Source organism: Mirounga angustirostris, unplaced genomic scaffold (assembly GCF_029215605.1).
Source record: "Mirounga angustirostris isolate CCGP_5_RB_7025 unplaced genomic scaffold, mMirAng1.0.hap1 SCAF_3, whole genome shotgun sequence".
In the NCBI taxonomy this organism is placed as follows: domain Eukaryota; kingdom Metazoa; phylum Chordata; class Mammalia; order Carnivora; family Phocidae; genus Mirounga; species Mirounga angustirostris.
Window position 1 is genome coordinate 65,917,516 of NW_026991711.1, and position 19,947 is coordinate 65,937,462.

Genomic DNA, 19,947 nt, shown 5'->3' on the forward strand with positions numbered 1-19,947 from the left:
GGACACTTAACCAACTGAGCCACCCAGGCACCTCACTGAGAAAGATTTCTTAAAACCATCTTAAAATTTCCCTTATAATTCCTGGAAGTTTTACTGAGTTGAGAGTTTTAAGAAATTCAAAAGCACAAACAAAATAGAAAGAAAAACCTTACAGGTTAAATTAGTGAAATGGCAACACACATTAGGTGTTCCTCATTTTTAAGAATAATTTTGAAAGTAAGAAGAATATCATCTCTAAAACTAGTATCAGTAAATACTGTTATTTTAAAATTCCTAGAAAGTAATGGGATTAAAGCAACCCGACTTGAGAATCAGGAGACCTCACCTAAACCTGACTCTGATGCTACATAAATGGGTGTCCTTGGAAAAATTATTTAATAAATAAGAGTGTTGGCCTAGCTTAATGGTTTTTAATTGGAGATGTATATGAAATGCCTGGAAAGGTTTTTGTTTTTCAAAATAAACCTGCTTGAACCCTTTCCCTGAATATCCTGAGATGCCCATGGGATGGGCAGTGGGACAGTGGATAGGAAGTTAGATGGGGTTAGATGGATATGGCAGGTGTATTTGAAAATAGTCAAGGGGCTGGGGATATAGAAAAAATTAGAGTTTAAAATTTGAAACTAGGTGATAGGTACACTGAAGTTCATCACACCATTCTGTCTCCTTTTGTAGGAGGGGGAGGAAAGCTTTCCAGATCTTCTTATACACCTTTAGTAGACAGTGCTTCTTAAACTTCAATGTCTCAGACAACTCACTAGGGATCTCCTTAAATGCATGTTCTGATTTAGTAGGTTGGGAAGGTCTGAGAATCTGAAGTTCTCACAAGTTCCTTGGTGATGGTGTTATATTTGAGTAGAAAGGAATTAGAACACCATGGGACCAGATAATTACTAACTAGAATATTCTATTTCCTCAGCAGGTCATAGGATGGAGTTTCTTGGCCATCATTTGGGAAGTAAAAATATAAAGCAAATCACATCATTTTTATTAATATGTAAAAATGGTAAGAAAGAATATTCATTACCATGCTTAAAATTACTGCTCAAATAGTCAGTTGAGCTCATCTATGAAATAATGTGTCTAGAAGATTATGATGTAAGCCAAGACTTAAGGCAATTTAAATAATATCTAATATCCAACAGATCTAGTGTTTACATATTAAGAAGAGCTTTGTACCAGAACTGTTCTGTCATGTTTCTGCCCAGAGGCTGTCATGATAAAGTTTATTATCAGTTACTGCTTTACAAGTATAAAATAAGTTAAGCTGTCATATTTTTCTCAGGCAAAGATCCTAAGCTGTCAAAGAATGTCAATTTTAAATCTGACATAGAGAAGAAAATTATCTGTTATTCTGACCTTTAATTTCTTGACATTTTAATGCCATAATTGCTGTGGTTAGTGCTGCTTCATGATTTCAACCTGTCAAGGAAGAATGAATCAATAACCTTAAGCCATTTCTCAAATTTTAGCCCTAACTTCAAAGCTCGAAGTTATAGGCAGATTGTGGGATATATATATGTATTTTTTTTACAAAAGGGACATATATTGATATTCAATATTAAATATTTGTTTAAATCAGTGTTTAAGCATCAAAAAAGTCATCTTCCTTAGGTTAGTTGGAGTTTAGTATAAGATAACTATCACCTTTCTTTGGTTTTATCTATGTGAAATGTAATGATCTTAGTATTTAAAAAATACAAAGACAAACATTATCAAAAAGAAGAAATTGATTAAGCTAGATAAGAGGGCTAACATTTTGAACACTGCTTTTTTAAGAGTTTGTGTCCAACCACTTAGGTAGGTATCAACATTCTCAAGTCATGGTAGCACAGACCTCTGGGATATCAACACTGATGTTTTCATAAAAGGTGTTGTGCCTCCCAGAAGGCATGTAAAGGGGTAGAAATGGCTACCAAATAATGAATATACTGCACTTCATTTCACTTATCTACAGAGTTCTACTGGGTGACAGTAGATGCTAAGCACTTTTTAGGTGGGCAAACATATGTCACGTATTATTCCTCCTTTATAGAGATAGCAATTGAAGTAGAGGGGGATCTAATGTCTTGGCCAGCATTAGATAGCTCACAGACTTTAGGTGGGTTCCCATCTATTGCAGGTTCTTAAATGAGAGTGCAGTATGTTTTTTTTTTTCCCCCACAGAATATCAGTTTTAATTACTAATATGGTAAGAATGGACAGTTAAACGTTTCTGAGACTATATTAGGTTTCTGGGGTAGAGGAGATAAGGGTGGGGAGTGGGGAGAAGGACCGTTAACTCATGTCCCTTGATATAATTTAATCTGCTATGGCTACAACGTAATAAGCAGTTCCTTAGCGGTCTTAAGGAGGTAAAGCATCTTCCTAAGCAATCTTGAGTTGACACAGGTCCACAGGGTCAGAGCAAATGTGTGTGTGCTTGGGCCTCTGCTGGCTGGCGGAAGGAAGGTAACCGTGTTCCAGGTATGGGCACACTTAGGGTGGATTCTGAAAACAGACATCAGAGTTTTTGGGTCAGAGAGGCAGGCGAGGAGCTGGGATGGGAGGACATATCTATCACAGAATGACTCTGGAAGTTTCTCTAGTGGAACCTCAGTATTCAGCAATTATGTGCTCAGAATGAGAATGCTAGAGAGAGTCTTGAACTCAGGGCCCCTAGTGCTTGGCAGTCGGCCTCACTATGAGGGAATCAGGAGCAGTAATATATTGTTCAGACCATCTCTATAATAAGCGAACATCATGGCTGAGCCACTCCCATCCAATAAAAACTTTTTGAAAATTATACATTTTCATGTAGTATTTCATTAGGAAGTCCTATAATTTGATAATTAAGGCCCATACACACTTTTTTTTCCCCACAGTCCAAAGCAATGGTGTGACATTTTATAGAAGCAGGTATTTTTATAGAATTTAAATAATAAACACATATCTATGTAAAGAAAGTCTCAATCCTAATTCCATTTTCTTTTTATTTCCATGTATCATTTTATTTACTCTCATTTAAATGTGAAAAATCTGCTATTTTTCTGTCGATTTTAATGCTGTCTTGCACTTTCATTACATACAATATGCTTAAAATATTTTATTTTCCCAAGAGGATTAACTTGCAACCTTCTTTACAAGGACAGAACTCTATAATGGATAAAAATGTATGATCAGATATTCAGGAGCAAAACGGTTTATGGTATTTAAAAGTCAAAAACCAATTTGGAGGTGGTCTTGGGATAAAAGGATAAGCTACTCCAATTCTTTTTTTCTGATTCTAGAGGTATTGGTTCTAAAAGGAGGATGTAATTTGTAAGGTGTTTACAGAACCGGGCAAAGGTGTATTGTGAAAAGAGTAATTAAGCTCAGAATTATCTCCTATAAAATAATCTGATTACAGTTTGTACAGGGGGTTCTAAATCAGGTGAGTGTAATGGTTTGCAGAGAAAATCCCTTCTTTCACCCGTGAATTTCATAATATCTGGCTTCTCTCTCCTTCATTCATTCTTTGCCTCTATCCCCTTCTCCCGGCTTCAGGCACTAATCCATTTCCTCCCGCGTACAACATGATATGACACTGTGCCTAATAACGTGCTTATGACGTGTTCTCTGAATATTTAGCCCTAAGGGTCCAATGAGCCCCGATCTCGAGCCTCTCCCTTCTCCTCTTCTCTGCTTGAAGTCATGCAAATGGAGCCGTTTTGTTTTTGTAGAGGTAATGTAAGAAATAAGTTTATGGATGCAAATTTTTCCTGTAGAGCTTTATTTCCCTAATCTGCAAGTTTTCCACCTCTACATTTAAAAGTGAAAAAATAAAACCAGCATTCCCCTGATGGGAAATGTAGCCATGATTGCTTGTTTTGCACACAGCAGATGGCCGCGGTCGGGCGGCATGGAGGCTGGGCCGTGGCTTCCTGGCAGTGACAGTAACTTACCTAGCAGCTGTTGCTCCTTTACTCTTTCACCTATCTGAAGTCATTGGGTGCAGTGTGGAAGTGATTTAAATAATATTTTATGTGAATATTTTCACTAAAAATACGTGTGCACATAGTAGAGCACATAATTCCCAACTGTGAGCTATAAACTTTCAGGGTAAGAACATACAGGAATAAAAATATTCTACCCTCATCTATTTTATTGATGCAGTTTGGAGAACATTCTGGAATAAAATACTCTACCCTCATCTATTTTATTGATGCATTTTGGAGAACATTCTGGAATAAAATACTCTACTCTCATCTATTTTATTGATGCATTTTGGAGAACATTCTGGAATAAAATACTCTACCCTCATCTATTTTATCAATGCATTTTTTTGAGCATTCTGTCTGGAAGTCTGTAATTTTGCTTTTATTAAGAAAATATATACTGGCAACTCATTTTAATGTGAACGATTCTTATTCAAATATTCAGCTAGGTTTCATTAATAACATGCACAGAGCATTAAGCATTTTAATGAAGATGCTGAAATAAAACAAGTAAAATAGGGATACTGAAGTGCATTATATGTGTCTACAATTCAAAAGAGAAGAACACAATGGTCTCATTACTTGGTTTTAACATATAATACTCATTTTCCTACATTGTCAAAACCCCGAAATTTATGTTTCGTAAAAATTTATGTTGAAAGGAAATTTATACAGAAAGAGATGGAAAGCCAAATTTGTGTCTGAGAGATGAAAGAAAGTTTTGGAATAATATGGGACTTAACACCTACCTCCCTGAGCACAGGGTCAGTGATACTATCCAGGTTCACAGAGCCTTCATAGGTTAAGTAGTGAAAAACATTCAGAGCACGGACTGCTTCTGGTCCTCGCTGTTTGTAGCCAAATATAAGGTCAATCCACTGATGGAGTTGGCAAGAAACAAATTCACTTTCCAGGGCCTGCAATGAATGAATCAAGAAAGAAATAAGAGACTGTACAAACTTAGCAAATCTCCCTTTTTCTTACTTTGAAATATTCTACGTAAAGAAGTACCATATGCTCTTTGCATTACTGTATTTTATCTATATGTATTAGATGTCCTGTTCCTAGAAATAGCAAAATAATAAAACATAGACCTGAATGAAAATTTTCTCTTTCTAAAATGCTTAACTTTTTTGTGGCTCCATTATGTATAGAATACGATTTTTATATTAAATAGATTTCTTAAAAAGATGCATTCATGTTCAAAACAAAAATGATCTGAAGTACCTATTTTAATTTTACAATAATTTCATTTCTCATTTTTAAACATTAATTTAAAACTAAGCAATTTCATTAGAAACTTTGATATACATTTATTTTCCTGCCTAAAGTCTTCAAATTTACCACTAACACTACTAAAAGGGGATGCCTTCCTTTGGCTACAAATGAACTCTTGCTTTTACACAGTCTAGGAATTACTGGGCAATTTTACACGTTGGCTAACTAGTAGGAAATGAATGCAAATTACTGACAGTCAAGGACCATACTGAGCTTCCATAAAGAGTCAGAAAAAAGAGAAGGCCTTTTCATTTCCTAAGAAGCCATCATAAGCTTCCGGGAGGCATCCTGACACGTGGGCACGGAGTTCTGTTCACACCTGTGACATGAACAGTGTCCACTGCTGTGTGGCTCTCTATGCCTCTCACTTACTGCACCCACTTGTCATCAATTTCTTACTGGTTTTAAGAGCACATTGATTTCAGCAACATGAACAAAAGCTGTAGAGCTAGCTTCTTAAATTTCAACTAAGTGTAGCCATATTAAACAATTTTCTAAATTACAGCTGTAACCAAATATGTGAATGAAGTCATTCTCTGGCTTCATGACCCTGATTTCTAAGGCGTTGACACCAATTTGGAATTCACTTAATTAATAAATGATTTCTTAAATCAGCCCTCTGATAATTACATTGAATTTTTTTTAATCTATAAAATATCTGAATGATACTTTGCAACTTTTCCTGTGATCACATTTTACCAGCAAGTTTATTTCCCTCAACCTCTTGATTTATTTCTTTCAAAAGTTTTGGTATTTTACTTACACCCATTATTGTGGATGTTTCTCATTCAGAAATATAAACAGACTTTATTAAAGGGTAGTTTCTGTACTAAAACTAAACAGAATTCTATATTCTATATATTCTATATTAGTGGTATTGACATAACAGTTCAGACTAGAATATAGGGAAGAAGACTAAAATATAAGAGCTAGGTTGGTTAAAATTCTGTACTGGTTATGTCAATACTGTTGGTTTGGTCGGTATGTATAAATGATTCTGTAAGTGCAGTGTAACTAGTTAATAAAGAAAAAAGTCTATTTAGTAATGTTTTCAGTGCTTGGTGCGATAAATGAAAGAATGAAAACCAAAAAATTATGGAGTGGCTATTGTCCAAATGTATTCATGGGAATTCAAAATAGTAGTAAAGTCAGATATGTTACTTCAAAGAAGATTTTAGGGGCGCCCGGTGGCTCAGTCAGTTGGGCAACCGACTCTTGGTTTCGGCTCAGGTCATGATCTCGGCTCAGGTCATGGGTTCTGAGATCTAGCCCTGTCAAGGGCTACATGCTCAGTGGGGAGTCGGCTTGAAGATTCTCTCCCTCCCCCCCTCCCCCAACTGGCGCGCATGCTCTCTCTCTCGAATACATAAATAAATCTTTAAAAGAATAAATAAAGGAAGATTGTACCAACACCATCACATAATCAGTTAAGCAGCAACCATTTCAAATAAATTTTATTGATACCACTAGACATATTTGGAAAGTATTGATGAAATTTAATATTATTCTGTTAGAGTAAAATAATTATTGAATAAAATGCCTAATGTAGTTGTGAGAGGTGGAGGGAATGATGATTTTTCACTAATTTGAATTTTAAAAATAGATCTGTTCTCTTTTATCTCCATCCACTACTTTCACTTCCCTCCTCCACCAGAGACAACATCTGTAGTGTGTTTGATGTTTCTCCTTTCGTTTGCATGTGTTTTTATAAAACATTACTCAGTATTTGTGTATGTATTTTTTTTTTAATTTTTTATTCTTATGTTAATCCCCATACATTACATCATTAGTTTTAGATGTAGTGTTCCATGATTCATTGTTTGTGCACAACACCCAGTGCTCCATGCAGAATGTGCCCTCCTCAATACCCACCACCAGGCTAACCCATCCTCCCACCCCCCTCCCCTCTAGAACCCTGTTTGTTTTTCAGAGTCCATCGTCTCTCATGGTTCGTCTACCCCTCCGATTTCCCCCGCTTCATTCTTCCCCTCCCGCTACCTTCTTCTTCTTCTTCTTTTTTTTTTCTTAACATATATTGCATTATTTATTTCAGAGGTACAGATCTGAGATTCAACAGTCTTGCACAATTCACAGCGCTTACCAGAGCACATACCCTCCCCAGTGTCTATCACCCAGTCACCCCATCCCTCCCACCCCACCCCCCACTCCAACAACCCTCAGTTTGATTCCTGCAATTAAGAATTCCTCATATCAGTGAAATCATATGATACATGTCTTTCAAATGGTACAAGGTTATAGATTTCACTTAGTTTCTTACTTTTTCCACATAGCATTGCTTTTGAAGATCAGCCTATGTCGCTGTGTGCATAGGAAGTCCGGTGTTTCTAGTGGCTGCACAGAGCTGCCCCAGCAACGAGCGCTAGACTGCCTCTAGCCCCCTGCGACACAATGTTGGGATGAATGTCCTCTCTTGCACCTCTTTTTGGATCTTTGTGAGAACTTCTCTGGGACTCATAATCTGGAGTGGGACTTCTGTGTCCCTGCCGCGCGGATGTGCCCATTAGTGTCCAGCTGCACTTCAGGATGGCTGCCCTCATCTCCACTCCCTCCCACAGTGCAGAGAAGGCTCTATATGTCCACAAGCCCATCCACTCTTAGGATTGTCCGTGTTTCTAATTTAGCCAGTGTAACAGATATAAAACAGTATCTCATTGTTTTAATTTGTATTCTCTGATTAATAAGGAATTTGACATCTTTTTAATAGAGCCTTTTGGGTTTCCTCTTCTGTAAACTTCTTGTTCACGTCCTTTGCTCATCTTTTTATGGAGGTTCCTGTCTTTGTGTTGTTATTTTGCAAAAGTTCTTTATGTATTTTAGGTAATAGTTCCTTGTTGGTTTTAAACATTGTAAACGCATGCTCCCAAATGTTACATGTCTATGAACTTTATCCCTGTAGTTCTTTGTTGAATAGAAATTCTTAATTTTGAGCTCATCAATTATTTTTTCTCTTTATTTTTATGCTCTTGGGATTTTGTTCTGAAATTACAAAGATAACTTTTTATAATTTTAATGTATTAGCTTTTTTTTTTTTAAAGATTTTATTTGTTTATTTGACAGAGAGAGAGAGAGCACAAGTAGGCAGAGAGGCAGGGAGAGGGAGAAGCAGGCTCTCTGCTGAGCAGGGGCCTGATGCGGGGCTCAATCCCAGGGCCCTGGGATTATGACCTGAGCCGAAGGCAGCCGCTTAACCGAATGAGCCACCTAGGTGCCCCTAATGTATTAGCTTTATGTTTATGGTTTTAATTCACCTACAGTCTACTTTCACTCGTATGTGGTATTAAATAGGGATCCAGTATTATTTTTGTTTATATAATAAGTCAGTTTTTCCAATACCTCTATTAAACAAACACACTTTTCCTCAGTGGTATATGATGCCATCTTTGGTGTGTGTATATTTGAGACAAAGATATAAAACTGCTAGTGTTTACAAATAGGATAATCTACCTAGAAAAAGCAATACAATCAGCAGCCAACTTATTAGAACTAATGAAAGGGATGCAAGGTAACTTTTTCTTTCTCTCCTTTCTTCCCTCCCTTCCCTTCTCTTTTCCCTATCCATCTATCTATCCATCCATCCATCCCTCCATCCATCTGGATATATGTGAGTCTCCAGCTCTTCCCACTCTTTTTATTTCTATTGTTACCCTAATTTATCTTAATTATCTTTATTTCTCATATATCTTTCTATTTGGTGGGTTTATTCTTTTTCAGTCAATGCAACTATTCTTGGACCTTTATTCTTCCCTATAACTTTTACAATAAGTGCACATAGATACATCAAAATAATTATGATTGGGAGTCCAATAAATTTATGGGTTAATTTGGGAAAGCTGATATTCGGCTCCCATCCAAGGTCCTAGAATGTCTCTTTACTTACATGGGTTATTTTCTATGTATTTTATTAGAGTTAAAAATTAATATTTTCTCCATAAAGGATGTGGGAATTCTTGGTTAATTTCCAGAGAGAGTCCACAAGTTTTGATGCAATTACAACATTCTAAAATTACATTTCATATTTGGTTACTGATGATTTAAAAAAATGACACTGATTTCTTTAAGTTGATTTTGTTTCTGGCGAGTCTTATTAGTTATAACTATAATGTCTTTTTTTTTTTCTTACAGAATTGTTCTTAACTTTGAGGACTACGTTAAACAATAGTGGTGATATGAAGCATCTTTATCTTTTTCCTAATCTTGAACAATTTAGTCTTTTTGTAACACACATACATACATTCACAAATTTTATATATGTATATATATATTACATATATAAATACACACACATTACATTATATATATACACACTAACAGATATTATATATATATATATTTTTGGGGGGTTGTTAGATAATATTTTGCTTAGAATTTTTGTATTTATATCTATACATGAAATGGCCCTATTTCTTTATTCTTTTTTTCTCCCTTTAACTACTTTCGAATCAAGATCACACTAGCCTCACGGGTGGCTTGCCATGTTTTCTGCAACTACTTTCTAAGAAATTATTTTATTATCTCTTGAAAATTTGATAGAATTTACCTGTAAAATAATATGGCCTTGGATAATTTGGAGGTGGGAAAATTTTACCATTTAAATTTCTTTCAGGCTTTTAAGTATTTCTTTTGGTGCCAATTTCAACATTTTATATATTTTTTCTCAGTATTTATTTCATCTCATTTTAAAAAATTATTAGTTCATATTTGTTTACAACAATCTTTAATTCAATTTTAAAAAATCTCTAAGTCTATAGTTATTTATCCTATCCTATTCTATATGTTAGAGAGGCAGCAGAGTGAATCACTGAAAAATTAATTGTTTAAATAATTTTGCCCCAGGTTTTTTGGGGGGGATTATAAAATTAAATGACAAAGAAACAATAAGGTAGCAGATTCAACAGATAATGTCTTATAGATTGTCTGTCTTGCTAGTCACTGTGCGGAGAGAAAAGAAAATCCAGTTAGAACATCTAAAAGCCAACCCGGTTTTAAATCAAATTGCACACCTGAGAATCGAATTTTAGGTACCCCATAATGAAAGCATAAAGACCTATCTCAAGCTAAAGCCTGACACTGAGACTTAACTGTACTCTAAATAGTATCAATCTGTTACTAAATACATGCTGTCTGCTTATTTGTTCTCTACAGAACTATGTTTTCTTGTACAAACCCATTTTGGACTCTGAAACAAGATTTTATTGCAAATACTTACAATGGAAAAATATAAAGAAATACTTGATTACTAAGCTATTAGGGTTATAATGGTCTTAATAGCTTTCTTTACCCTTTACTTGCATATCTAAAAGCAGAAGCAATTGCTTTAAGCCTAGATAAACCAATTCCCAATCCATAATTCTACCCTGGGGATCTGGGAGGAAGGAAATAAAGAGCGAGATTTAAACCAGAGAGGGTATCTCTTAGATGGATAATAGTTACCTAATTCTAATTTCCATATTGTCCCATGAGTATTAGATGCTAGAGAATTCTTTCTCTAGCAGGTTTAGGATAAAGCATCTCTAAACTTAAAAAAAAAGGAAACTAGGGCTAGTGGAATTAACTCTGAGGAAAGAATATTTATTTCTCCCGAATTCTTTTTATTTAAGAATGCTGAATTTCCACATCCTCTTCTAGACTAGAGTATTTCCAAGACTTTTCTCTTATTGCCTCAAAAATCTGCTTCTGATATTGAAAAAATTCTCTGAGGAGAGTTGCATGTAGTCAAGTGGACAATCAGAAATCATAGCACGACTTCTTCTGTAGGGGGCTTAACTTATTCTAGGACTTGATTGCTTACTGGAGGTATAATCCAGAGGATTCTTTTCCAGTCCCACTAGCCCCACCCTGGTTTTAGCTCTCATTGCTCTCCACGAGGGCAACAGCAATACATCTCAACCTCTTTCTCTAATCCGACTAATCCAACCAGTCTTGCACCCTGCTGGGGGAACAGACTTCTGAAACCATCACGCTCACATTGTCCTCCTCTATTTCAAATCTTCGAAGGTTCTTCCCAGCAAGACACATTAGGGTAAACTTTACCTAACCCCTAAGGTCTTTTCATACCTTGATCCCACGCTTCCCCACTAATTCTTTTTTTTTTTTCTTTTAAAGATTTTATTTATTTATTCATGAGAGAGAGAGAGAGAGAGGCAGAGGGAGAAGCAGGCTCCCAAGGAGCAGGGAGCCCGATGCGGGACTCGATCCCAGAACGCTGGGATCATGACCTGAGCCGAAGGCAGACGCTTAACCATCTGAGCCACCCAGGCGCCCTTCCCCACTAATTCTTAGGACTTCCGGATATACATCCTTGGTTCCAAGGAGCACAGACAATTCACAGCCCCCAACACAGAGCAGCTCATACAACCTTTGAGCCTCTGTTGCTCCTTTATCCCTTTTGAAAGCATTTCACCCTCCTGCCTCTTTTTCAGGTCTTAGCCATTCTTCTTACTCAACTGCAAGGTTTGTTTCCTGGGTTCTCCAGCTCACACGCTATGAATTCTTCTACGAATTTCTATGACACTTGAAATCCGTACCCTCCTGTTTAATGGAGTAAGATAATGTATACACATTTACTTGTGAAAATGAATTTGCATATAAATTGGAAAGTGCTATACAAACAAATGGGGTTATTACCAATTAGCACTTGTTTCAAACTTGCAATACTGTATCCTCAATTAGAATATAAGCGTTTTGAAGATACGGATCGTATCTAATGCTTCTTTTCCATTTGTCATAGCTCCTAACCTAGTACTAAATAATAAATATTTAATAAATATTATTGGTTAATTAATTAAGCAATGGGAAAGATGTGCTGGTAACAAGAAGGAAGAAATGTCAGGAATGGGAAAGAAGCTCATTCATTCATTCAGTGAATATTGACTGAGCATCTGCTATGCGCTGACACTGTTCTAGATTTTAGGGTTATGACAGTAAATACAAGAAACCAAAATCCCTGCTCTGCAGTGTTTACATTGTAGTGGGGGGAGATCGACACAACACCAGATAATTAGTAAGCTACAGAGTATGTCAGAAGGTGGTTAAGTGCTAAAGAAAAGAGAAAGGTATGAAAGAAAGTTAAGGAGTATGTATGGATGGGGAGGGGATTGTTAATTTGGAGGAGGTGGTCAGAGAAGGCTTCTTTGAGTTTGTGACAATTAAGGACCACAATGAGGAAGTGAACTATAAAGATATCTGGGGGAAGAGGATTTCAAACAGAGGCAATAGCCATTCATTCATTCATTCATTCATCCCTCATCCATTCAATATGTAGCATCTTTTCTGCGCCAGACAGTTATTTTAGGCCCCAGAGATACTATGATAAACAAGACAAAAGCTCTGATCTCTAGGAGCATGCCCACTGAAATGCAAATAAACAAGGTGAAAATACTCTAATCTCTTTCCAGCCCCAAATTACTGACTATCTACCCTGTGCTAGAAACTAGCCTTGGAGAATATACAGATGAATAAGGATTCCATGTCCTCAAAAATATCACAAATCTAGTGGGGGATAAACATGGCATCTTGGGCTTTTCCTGCTTCTCAGACTTTAAGCTTACAATAGGCACTAAACATCCCATCCCATCCCATCCCATTTCTAGCAGAAACTACTAAATATAATGATGCATCTCTGCTGCTCTATCCATCACCACTCTACACACCTGTCCCCTACCATTTACTTGCTCTATAAAACCAGAGAAATCTGAGGGAAAATGGTCACAGCTAGGAAGCTAAAGAGAGAGGCTGTTGGCTTGAACTTTATTATTTTTTAAATCATTTTTTAAAAAATTTTATTTAAATTCAATTTAGTTAACATATACTGTATTATTAGTTTCAGGGGTAGAATTTAATGATTCATCAGTTGCATATAAGACCCAGCACTCATCACATCAAGTGTCCTCCTTAATGCCCATCATTCAGTTACCCCATCCCCCCACCCAGTCCCCTCCAGCAACCCTCAGTTTCTTCCCTAGATTTAAGAGTCTCTTATGGTTTGTCTCCCGCGCTGTTTTCATCTTATTTTATTTTTCTTCCCTTCCCCTATGTTCATCTGTTTTGTTTCTTTAATTCCACGTATGAGTGAAATCCTACAGTATTTGTCTTTCTCTGACTGACTTATTTTGCTTAGCATAATACCCTCTAGTTCCATCCATGTTGTTGCAAATGGCAAGATTTCATTCTCTCTCTCTCTTTTTTTTTAAAGATTTTATTTATTTATTTGCGAGAGAGAGAATGAGAGACAGAGAGCATGAGAGGGAGGAGGGTCAGAGGGAGAAGCAGACTCCCTGCCGAGCAGGGAGCCCGATGCGGGACTCGATCCCGGGACTCCAGGGTCATGACCTGAGCCGAAGGCAGTCGCTCAACCGACTGAGCCACCCAGGCGCCCCGATTTCATTCTCTTTTGATGGCTAAGTAATATTCATTGATTAACTTCTTACTACCTTCACTGCTACCACCCTGGTCCAAGCCACCATCACCTCTTATAAAGCCTGCTAACAGATATTCTACCCTGTGCCTCAACAGTTCATAACTAAGACTGCAGCCAGAATGATCCTTTCAAAATGTAAGTAAGATCATGGCATGCTTCTGCTCCAACACTACAATGACTCTCCATGTCACTCAGAGTAAAAAATGCAAAGTGCTTATGATGGCCTTCAAGGCCTTATGTGATCTGGCCTCACTGCTGCTCAGTCTTCTACTAGGTGCCCACTGCTCACTCCACCCCAGCTCCTTGGCTTCCTTGGGAAGCACATCCCTGCCACAGGGCCTTTGCTCCAGACGGTCCTTCCGCCTCCAAAGGTCTTTCCCCAAGACAGTCACTTGGTCCACTCTCTCACCTTCTTCCAGTCTTAATGCAAATCTCACTTTCACAGTGGGGGGATCCTGACCACCCACCCCTGTATTCCCGATCCCCTTACCTTCCACTACTTCTTTTTTCCATAGTATTGATTACTTTCTATTATTTACTATTTTGTTGTCTGTCTCCCTTTGATCAAAAGTCAGCTCTACGAGGGCAGGGATCTTTGTCTGTTTCACTGGTATATCCAAACACATGAAATAGCACCTGGAACACTTAATAATTATCTGTTGAATGAATGGATTACAGCAACTATCAGCGTTTGCTGGGACTGATGTGTACTTGTCAATGTTCCTACTAGAGTGCAAGCTCCTGAGGGCCACTCACTGCGGTGCTCATGCTTGTGTTTCCAGAGTCCAGAGCAGTGTGAACTGTGTAACAGGCCCTTTGTGACTGGGATAAAAGAAGGAATTTCTCTACTTTAGCTTTCTTTTGAGTGGGATCTGTGTTCAAGTCTTCTTCGTGTTTTTTCCATAATGCTTTCCTCAGAGCTGGCTCAAAGATTTGTGGAATAAACAAATCCCCAGTTTCAGAGAGAAGGAGGATCCTGAAGGTCCATGAGATTAAGTGTGCCTTATTTGTCAGGGGATCACAGGTGACACGGGCGGAGCAGGCACTTAAAGACAAGATCTCTGTCTCAGTATTTTGAATTTGCCGCAGAACACTTCTGCAAGTTCTCATTTCCTGAAAATTCTTTTCAGAGCAGGGTGTGCTTTTTAGTATAAAAATATACCCCAAATGCAAACTGTTACCCATCAAAAAGAGACTTTTCTTTAAAATATGAAAATCGTATAAAGGATGTAATACAGGAAAAGCAAAACCACATTTGGTTCTGCTTTCTCTGCCTCAGTGCACCCTACTCTGCTCTGCAGACGGAAAATGTTCTACATTTGGTCCAGGAGCACCAGGGATCTGCTGGGCTGAGGGCCGGATGAGATTATCAGTGCACATCCGTGAAAGGCCTTTTTCTAAAACAAATTTTAAAAAAGGGCAGATTATGATTGATGAACCCAGCATTAGGGTAATGTTATCAGAGATACTTTCTATTTCTGTCCTTTGTGGAGAGGTCAGATTATAATCATGTTAGAACTGAACACAGTGCTTTATTAATGTTTCATGAGTGAGTCGGTTGTAATCAGCCTAGCTGGGTGTGGCTAAATTAAACCAATTCTTGATGTATGAACTCAAGGCACTTAGAATTTATTGAAATGTCTACCCAAAGTGTTCATATCACTTTTCCAGTTTTTCTAATGAGACCAAATTTTGGATTTCACAGTTCCTCAGTGAAACACAATCCTTGTCCCTGTATTTACAAAAGTATAAACAACTGTAATTAATTATACATATTATTTCCCATAACTAGAAAACCAATTAACCAAAAAAAGTACATTCTTAAAAATCAAAGTATTGTCTCATTTTTAAAAATGAGAAGGAAATTAGGTTGTAGACATACAAAAGTTTCTACAAAATGTATCAAATACCTTTTCAGTTGTTGCCATGAGATAATAAAACTGATTTCTCATCAATGATATCATCCCTTTTTATAATATTACTTTTGTCTTCTTTGGCTTGAATTTCTTAATGACAGCTTGAAAGAAGAAGGAGGGAATGCTCACGGATATAGAATACTAATCCATACAAAGAGATGAATTTTTTTTTTTACCACTGTGAATGTCATTTCTTTGGGATATAAGACATTTTCATTTTATACTTTAGGCTCATTACAAAGAACCCCTTCAAATAACTGAAGATAATCCCAGCCCAAATTATACATATACTAGAGCACATTTTCTCTAAATCTCTTTCCTAAGAACTAAATCCTGTATGAGCTACCCAGCTGGTACAAAGTTAGAAACTTACAAAACAATATGAAAGAATGAAGTCTGTATTCATGGAATTTGTGGAAAATTTAAACCCTCTGTATTTTCTGTTACCACTCAGGCTTTGTATATTAGAGAAATAGTCATCAAATACCAATTCCTTCAGTAGGAAAAAAAAGAGAGAGAGGCACACGATTGATTAAGTTTCCTAGTGATAACACAGATGTCTGACATGATTTCTGCATGACATCAGTATGATCATTTCCCATGAGTGTGATGGGAAAACTGACCAGAGTTGGAGCAAAGGGTTCTGTGAAGGACAACTGTGAGCTGAGGAAAGCAGCGCAGGGGACACTGAGGGAGGAGAGCAACTGTGGAGACACACAGCTACTCTTCATAAGATGTCCTTTGAGTGCTCTGCAGCCTAGCGCTGTTCTCAGGGGCGGCACCTCCCACTGCCCCTTGGTCCTAATTCTGACGCGACCGAGAATGGTGGCTACAGATGAAGAACCTTGTTGATGCCATGGCAGCCTTCCCTTCCCATCCTGCAGGGTCCCTTCAAGGAAAACCCAGGCAAAGAAGACAGGAAGAATAAACACTTTGCAAGCCACCCAGTCCATGCTAGCAGGCACTGCCTACCTGTGGTCGATTTAACCTGGCACTGCATCCTGGTGCTGCAGAGAACCAAGACCCGCGGCACTTTGATTTGTCCCAAGTAGGCAGAATTTTGTGTAAAGTCTTTCACCCCATGGAGTAAAGATTTAGTTGAAGTCTTAACTGACTCATTAATGCCTATAACAGGAATTTGGTTTAGAATAGAGAAAACCCCTCATGCCTTGCTTCCTTCATTTCTTCACAAAAACAAGCTGGAACTTGTTATTATAATAAAAATGTAATATATAACATGTGATATATAAATATGTAACATATGAATATGTAATATATAAATAAGAATGTTATATGTCGATTATACCTCAATTAAAAAAAAGAACTACAAATAAGTACGATGCATTTCTGAAAATGTTTTATGATAGTTTCAGAAATGCACAAGTTTTTATCCCTCATACTTCAGTCAGTTATAAACCTTCATTCTTTTGAATATGTGAGAGCAAATCTTTGCGGGACAGTTAATTCACCATATTACGTGCAATCTTTACAATTCCTAGTATACTATATGTACTTGGCTTGATGACACACTTGATAAATATGTATTTACAGTGATGGAAAATAGTGAGATTAATTTTAAAGAAGCACTGCATTTTGTCTTAAAGTTTGCTCAGCAGCACTTAAGCTGATAGAAGGACAAAATATAGGAGGTATATAAACAGAAGTCAGGTAATTAATTATCAGTCACCTGATAGTAACTGGTAAGGTTAGTATCAGGAGTAAATTATCTCTTGTATTTTATTTAGATGCAATAGAAGTACTCTGAGCAATTATAAATATAAAATAATTTATTATTGAAAAGTATTCATGAATTTTGTTCTTTCTTGAAGTAAGAGGGAATATCTATTTTAGAGTTTAACTTGTCTTTACAGCGTCACAATCATTTCTCAGGTTGTATCTTTCAATGAATAATCTACTAAATTCTCTTAAGACCCAAATGATATGAAACCATTTGGTGAGAATCAGGTATTTCTAAGGAAAAGAGATTTAAAAAAAAAAATCTTATGTGGTGATCATATGAACAATACAGTTAAATAACTTAAAACTCAATTGTAAGTCTCAGCCAAAATTAGGTATATGGGGGTCATCCATGCATAGATATAAATAGTTTACAGGTAACAACTAGGTTATATTCCAAAGTGCCTCGTGGTATTTTGGAGCAGATATTGCAATGGAAACAGCATTAGTCTAATCTGCTTTGGTTCTCAAGTCGATCTATAAAGCCACATTTAATTCAAAATACAGGTAAAGTTTTAGAGACTTTCAGTGGTTCTAGGGGATATTACGTTCAGAGTTCCAATTTGCAATGCCAGGCATGGTAAGTTAGAAAACACACTTGGGTTAAGACTCTGGGTGAGCCATTTGGCCTTTTTGGGTCTCAGTCTCCTTTCTCCAATAAAGGCCTGTGCAAGCTGTAAAATCCTGTGGGTGCCTCTAAGTTTGCCTTTCCGCCATCTGCAGAGTTAAAGGATAGCTTTCCTCTCACAACTGCTGGGCAGTGGGACCTAGGACCTCCTTAGCTCTAAGCAGAGGTCTTACCAGCTGGGGAGGGAGGCTTACAGGGCAAGGCTGAGAGAGAAAGAGGTAGAAATGGGATCCCAGAAAGTCAGGTCTGCATGGCCATTGGGGCTGGAATATTCTGCTGGTTTGGGGGCAATTCCCACTTGTTTCTTTCTTTTTTTCTACTGACCCCAAGGTACTGGCTTCTTGTTAAAAGACATGTTTCCCTTCCTTCTCCTTTCCCTTCTCCCTTTCCACAGCTCCTTAAGTCACCATTTTATCCTGGATACTGTGGGTAAGAACCCTGCCACTTTGATAAGTAGGTGATATCTGGCAAGATGATTGACCTTGCTGGGTTTCAGGATAATTCCTAGAAGACTTTTTTGAGGATTAAAAATAATGTGCCTGAAGCTCTAGCCTAGTATCTGAGACAAAGAATAAACACTCAAAAACATTGCAGCTTATATGGACTATCACTGCCATTATTGTGTCTTGGTCAATTCAGGACCATCACTGGGGTGTGGGGTGAGTTGACTAAGATTAGGGTAAACACATCCTGATTTGCAGCAGTTATGAGCAGTTAAGTATTGGAATGAGGATAGTAGAGAAAACGAATGTGAGCAGCTATCCCAGGGAAGTAAGGAGAATGTACTAGGAAAGTCTACATAGCTCTAAGGAGAGGTATAAACTTGGTATGCTCTCTAGTAACATTCCACTTCCTAAAGGTAGAATTTGTCACTTCACGTTTCAATGTTTCAGAACTTCACTCCTAAACTGGAAGTGATCAGACACTGACCAGTGAAACCTGAAGCACGTGTCACTCCACCAAAGCCACAAAGTTTCCATTTTCTTCAGGGCCCCAATTAGCACCTGACTGACTGGTATTTATCATAAGGCTTTGATACATTTGATTAACTGGTTTTGTAAACTAGAAGAGATTTTAAGCAACACATTCTAATCAGAATGGCTATAAAGGGAAGTGTGCTGATAGCTGACAATTTCAAGAAGAAAACAGAAAAAGAACAGATATAGAATTATAGCCTTCATAGAATAGTAACAACGGGTACTTATGATAATAAAGAGAAGTTTTCCTCTTTTGCATAAAAGGATAGGGAACCAAGTAGTGATAAAGTTGAGAAAAATAACAAACCTCCAAAAAAGTTTTCACTTAGCTATAAAAATCTAGAAACTTCCTTTATCTGGAATGTTTACTTGGTTGGATTATATTACTGCCCATATTAGATGAATGAAACTTTGTGATTTTTCTGCAAATTTAGTCAAGTGTGTACGGTCTTGCTTATTCAGTTTATATGAGTACTAATGACCTGATGGTTTCATATCCATAATAATGATCTTTCCCTATATTCAAGAAATTCTGTGTATGATGCTGCCTTGGGGATTTGCTTTTAGAAACACAACTACCTTTTCTTTTTCAAGTAGGCATATCATTAATAAAATTATTAATTCTGGGGGCGCCTGGGTGGCTCAGTCGTTAAGCGTCTGCCTTCAGCTCAGGTCATGATCCCAGGATCCTGGGATCGAGCCCCGCATCGGGCTCCCGGCTCGTCAGGAAGCCTGCTTCTCCCTCTCCCACTCGCCCTGCTTGTGTTCCTTCTCTCTCTGTGTCTCTCTCTGTCAAATAAATAAATAAAATCTTTAAAAAAAATTATTAATTCTGGGGGCATATGAACTTCTTTCACTAATGAGGAACACAAAGGTTGTATCTATAATGAATCACTACTTAATGTTTTATTAAAATATATGTAAAAATGTTCTAGCATCTAAAAAGCACACAAAGAGGCACAGAACATCATTAGTCACTAGAAAAATGGAAATTAAACTATAATGAGATTTTACTTCA

At 37.3% G+C, this 19,947-nt stretch overlaps 1 protein-coding gene across 9 annotated transcripts in view; it reads right to left on the reverse strand.

The window, feature by feature from the left end:
• NBEA (neurobeachin) overlaps nucleotides 1-19,947 on the reverse strand; it is a 680,995-nt gene that overhangs the window by 38,266 nt on the left and 622,782 nt on the right. For 8 of the 9 annotated variants that reach the window (XM_064586204.1, XM_054506303.2, XM_064586203.1 and 5 more), the window contains one exon: nucleotides 4,706-4,873. In XM_064586204.1, coding sequence (XP_064442274.1) covers nucleotides 4,706-4,873 — 168 coding nt within the window. Of the gene's footprint in view, nucleotides 1-1,412; nucleotides 2,491-4,705; nucleotides 4,874-19,947 lie in introns of those variants that run through there. The other variant, XM_054506304.2, reaches the window with a different exon arrangement.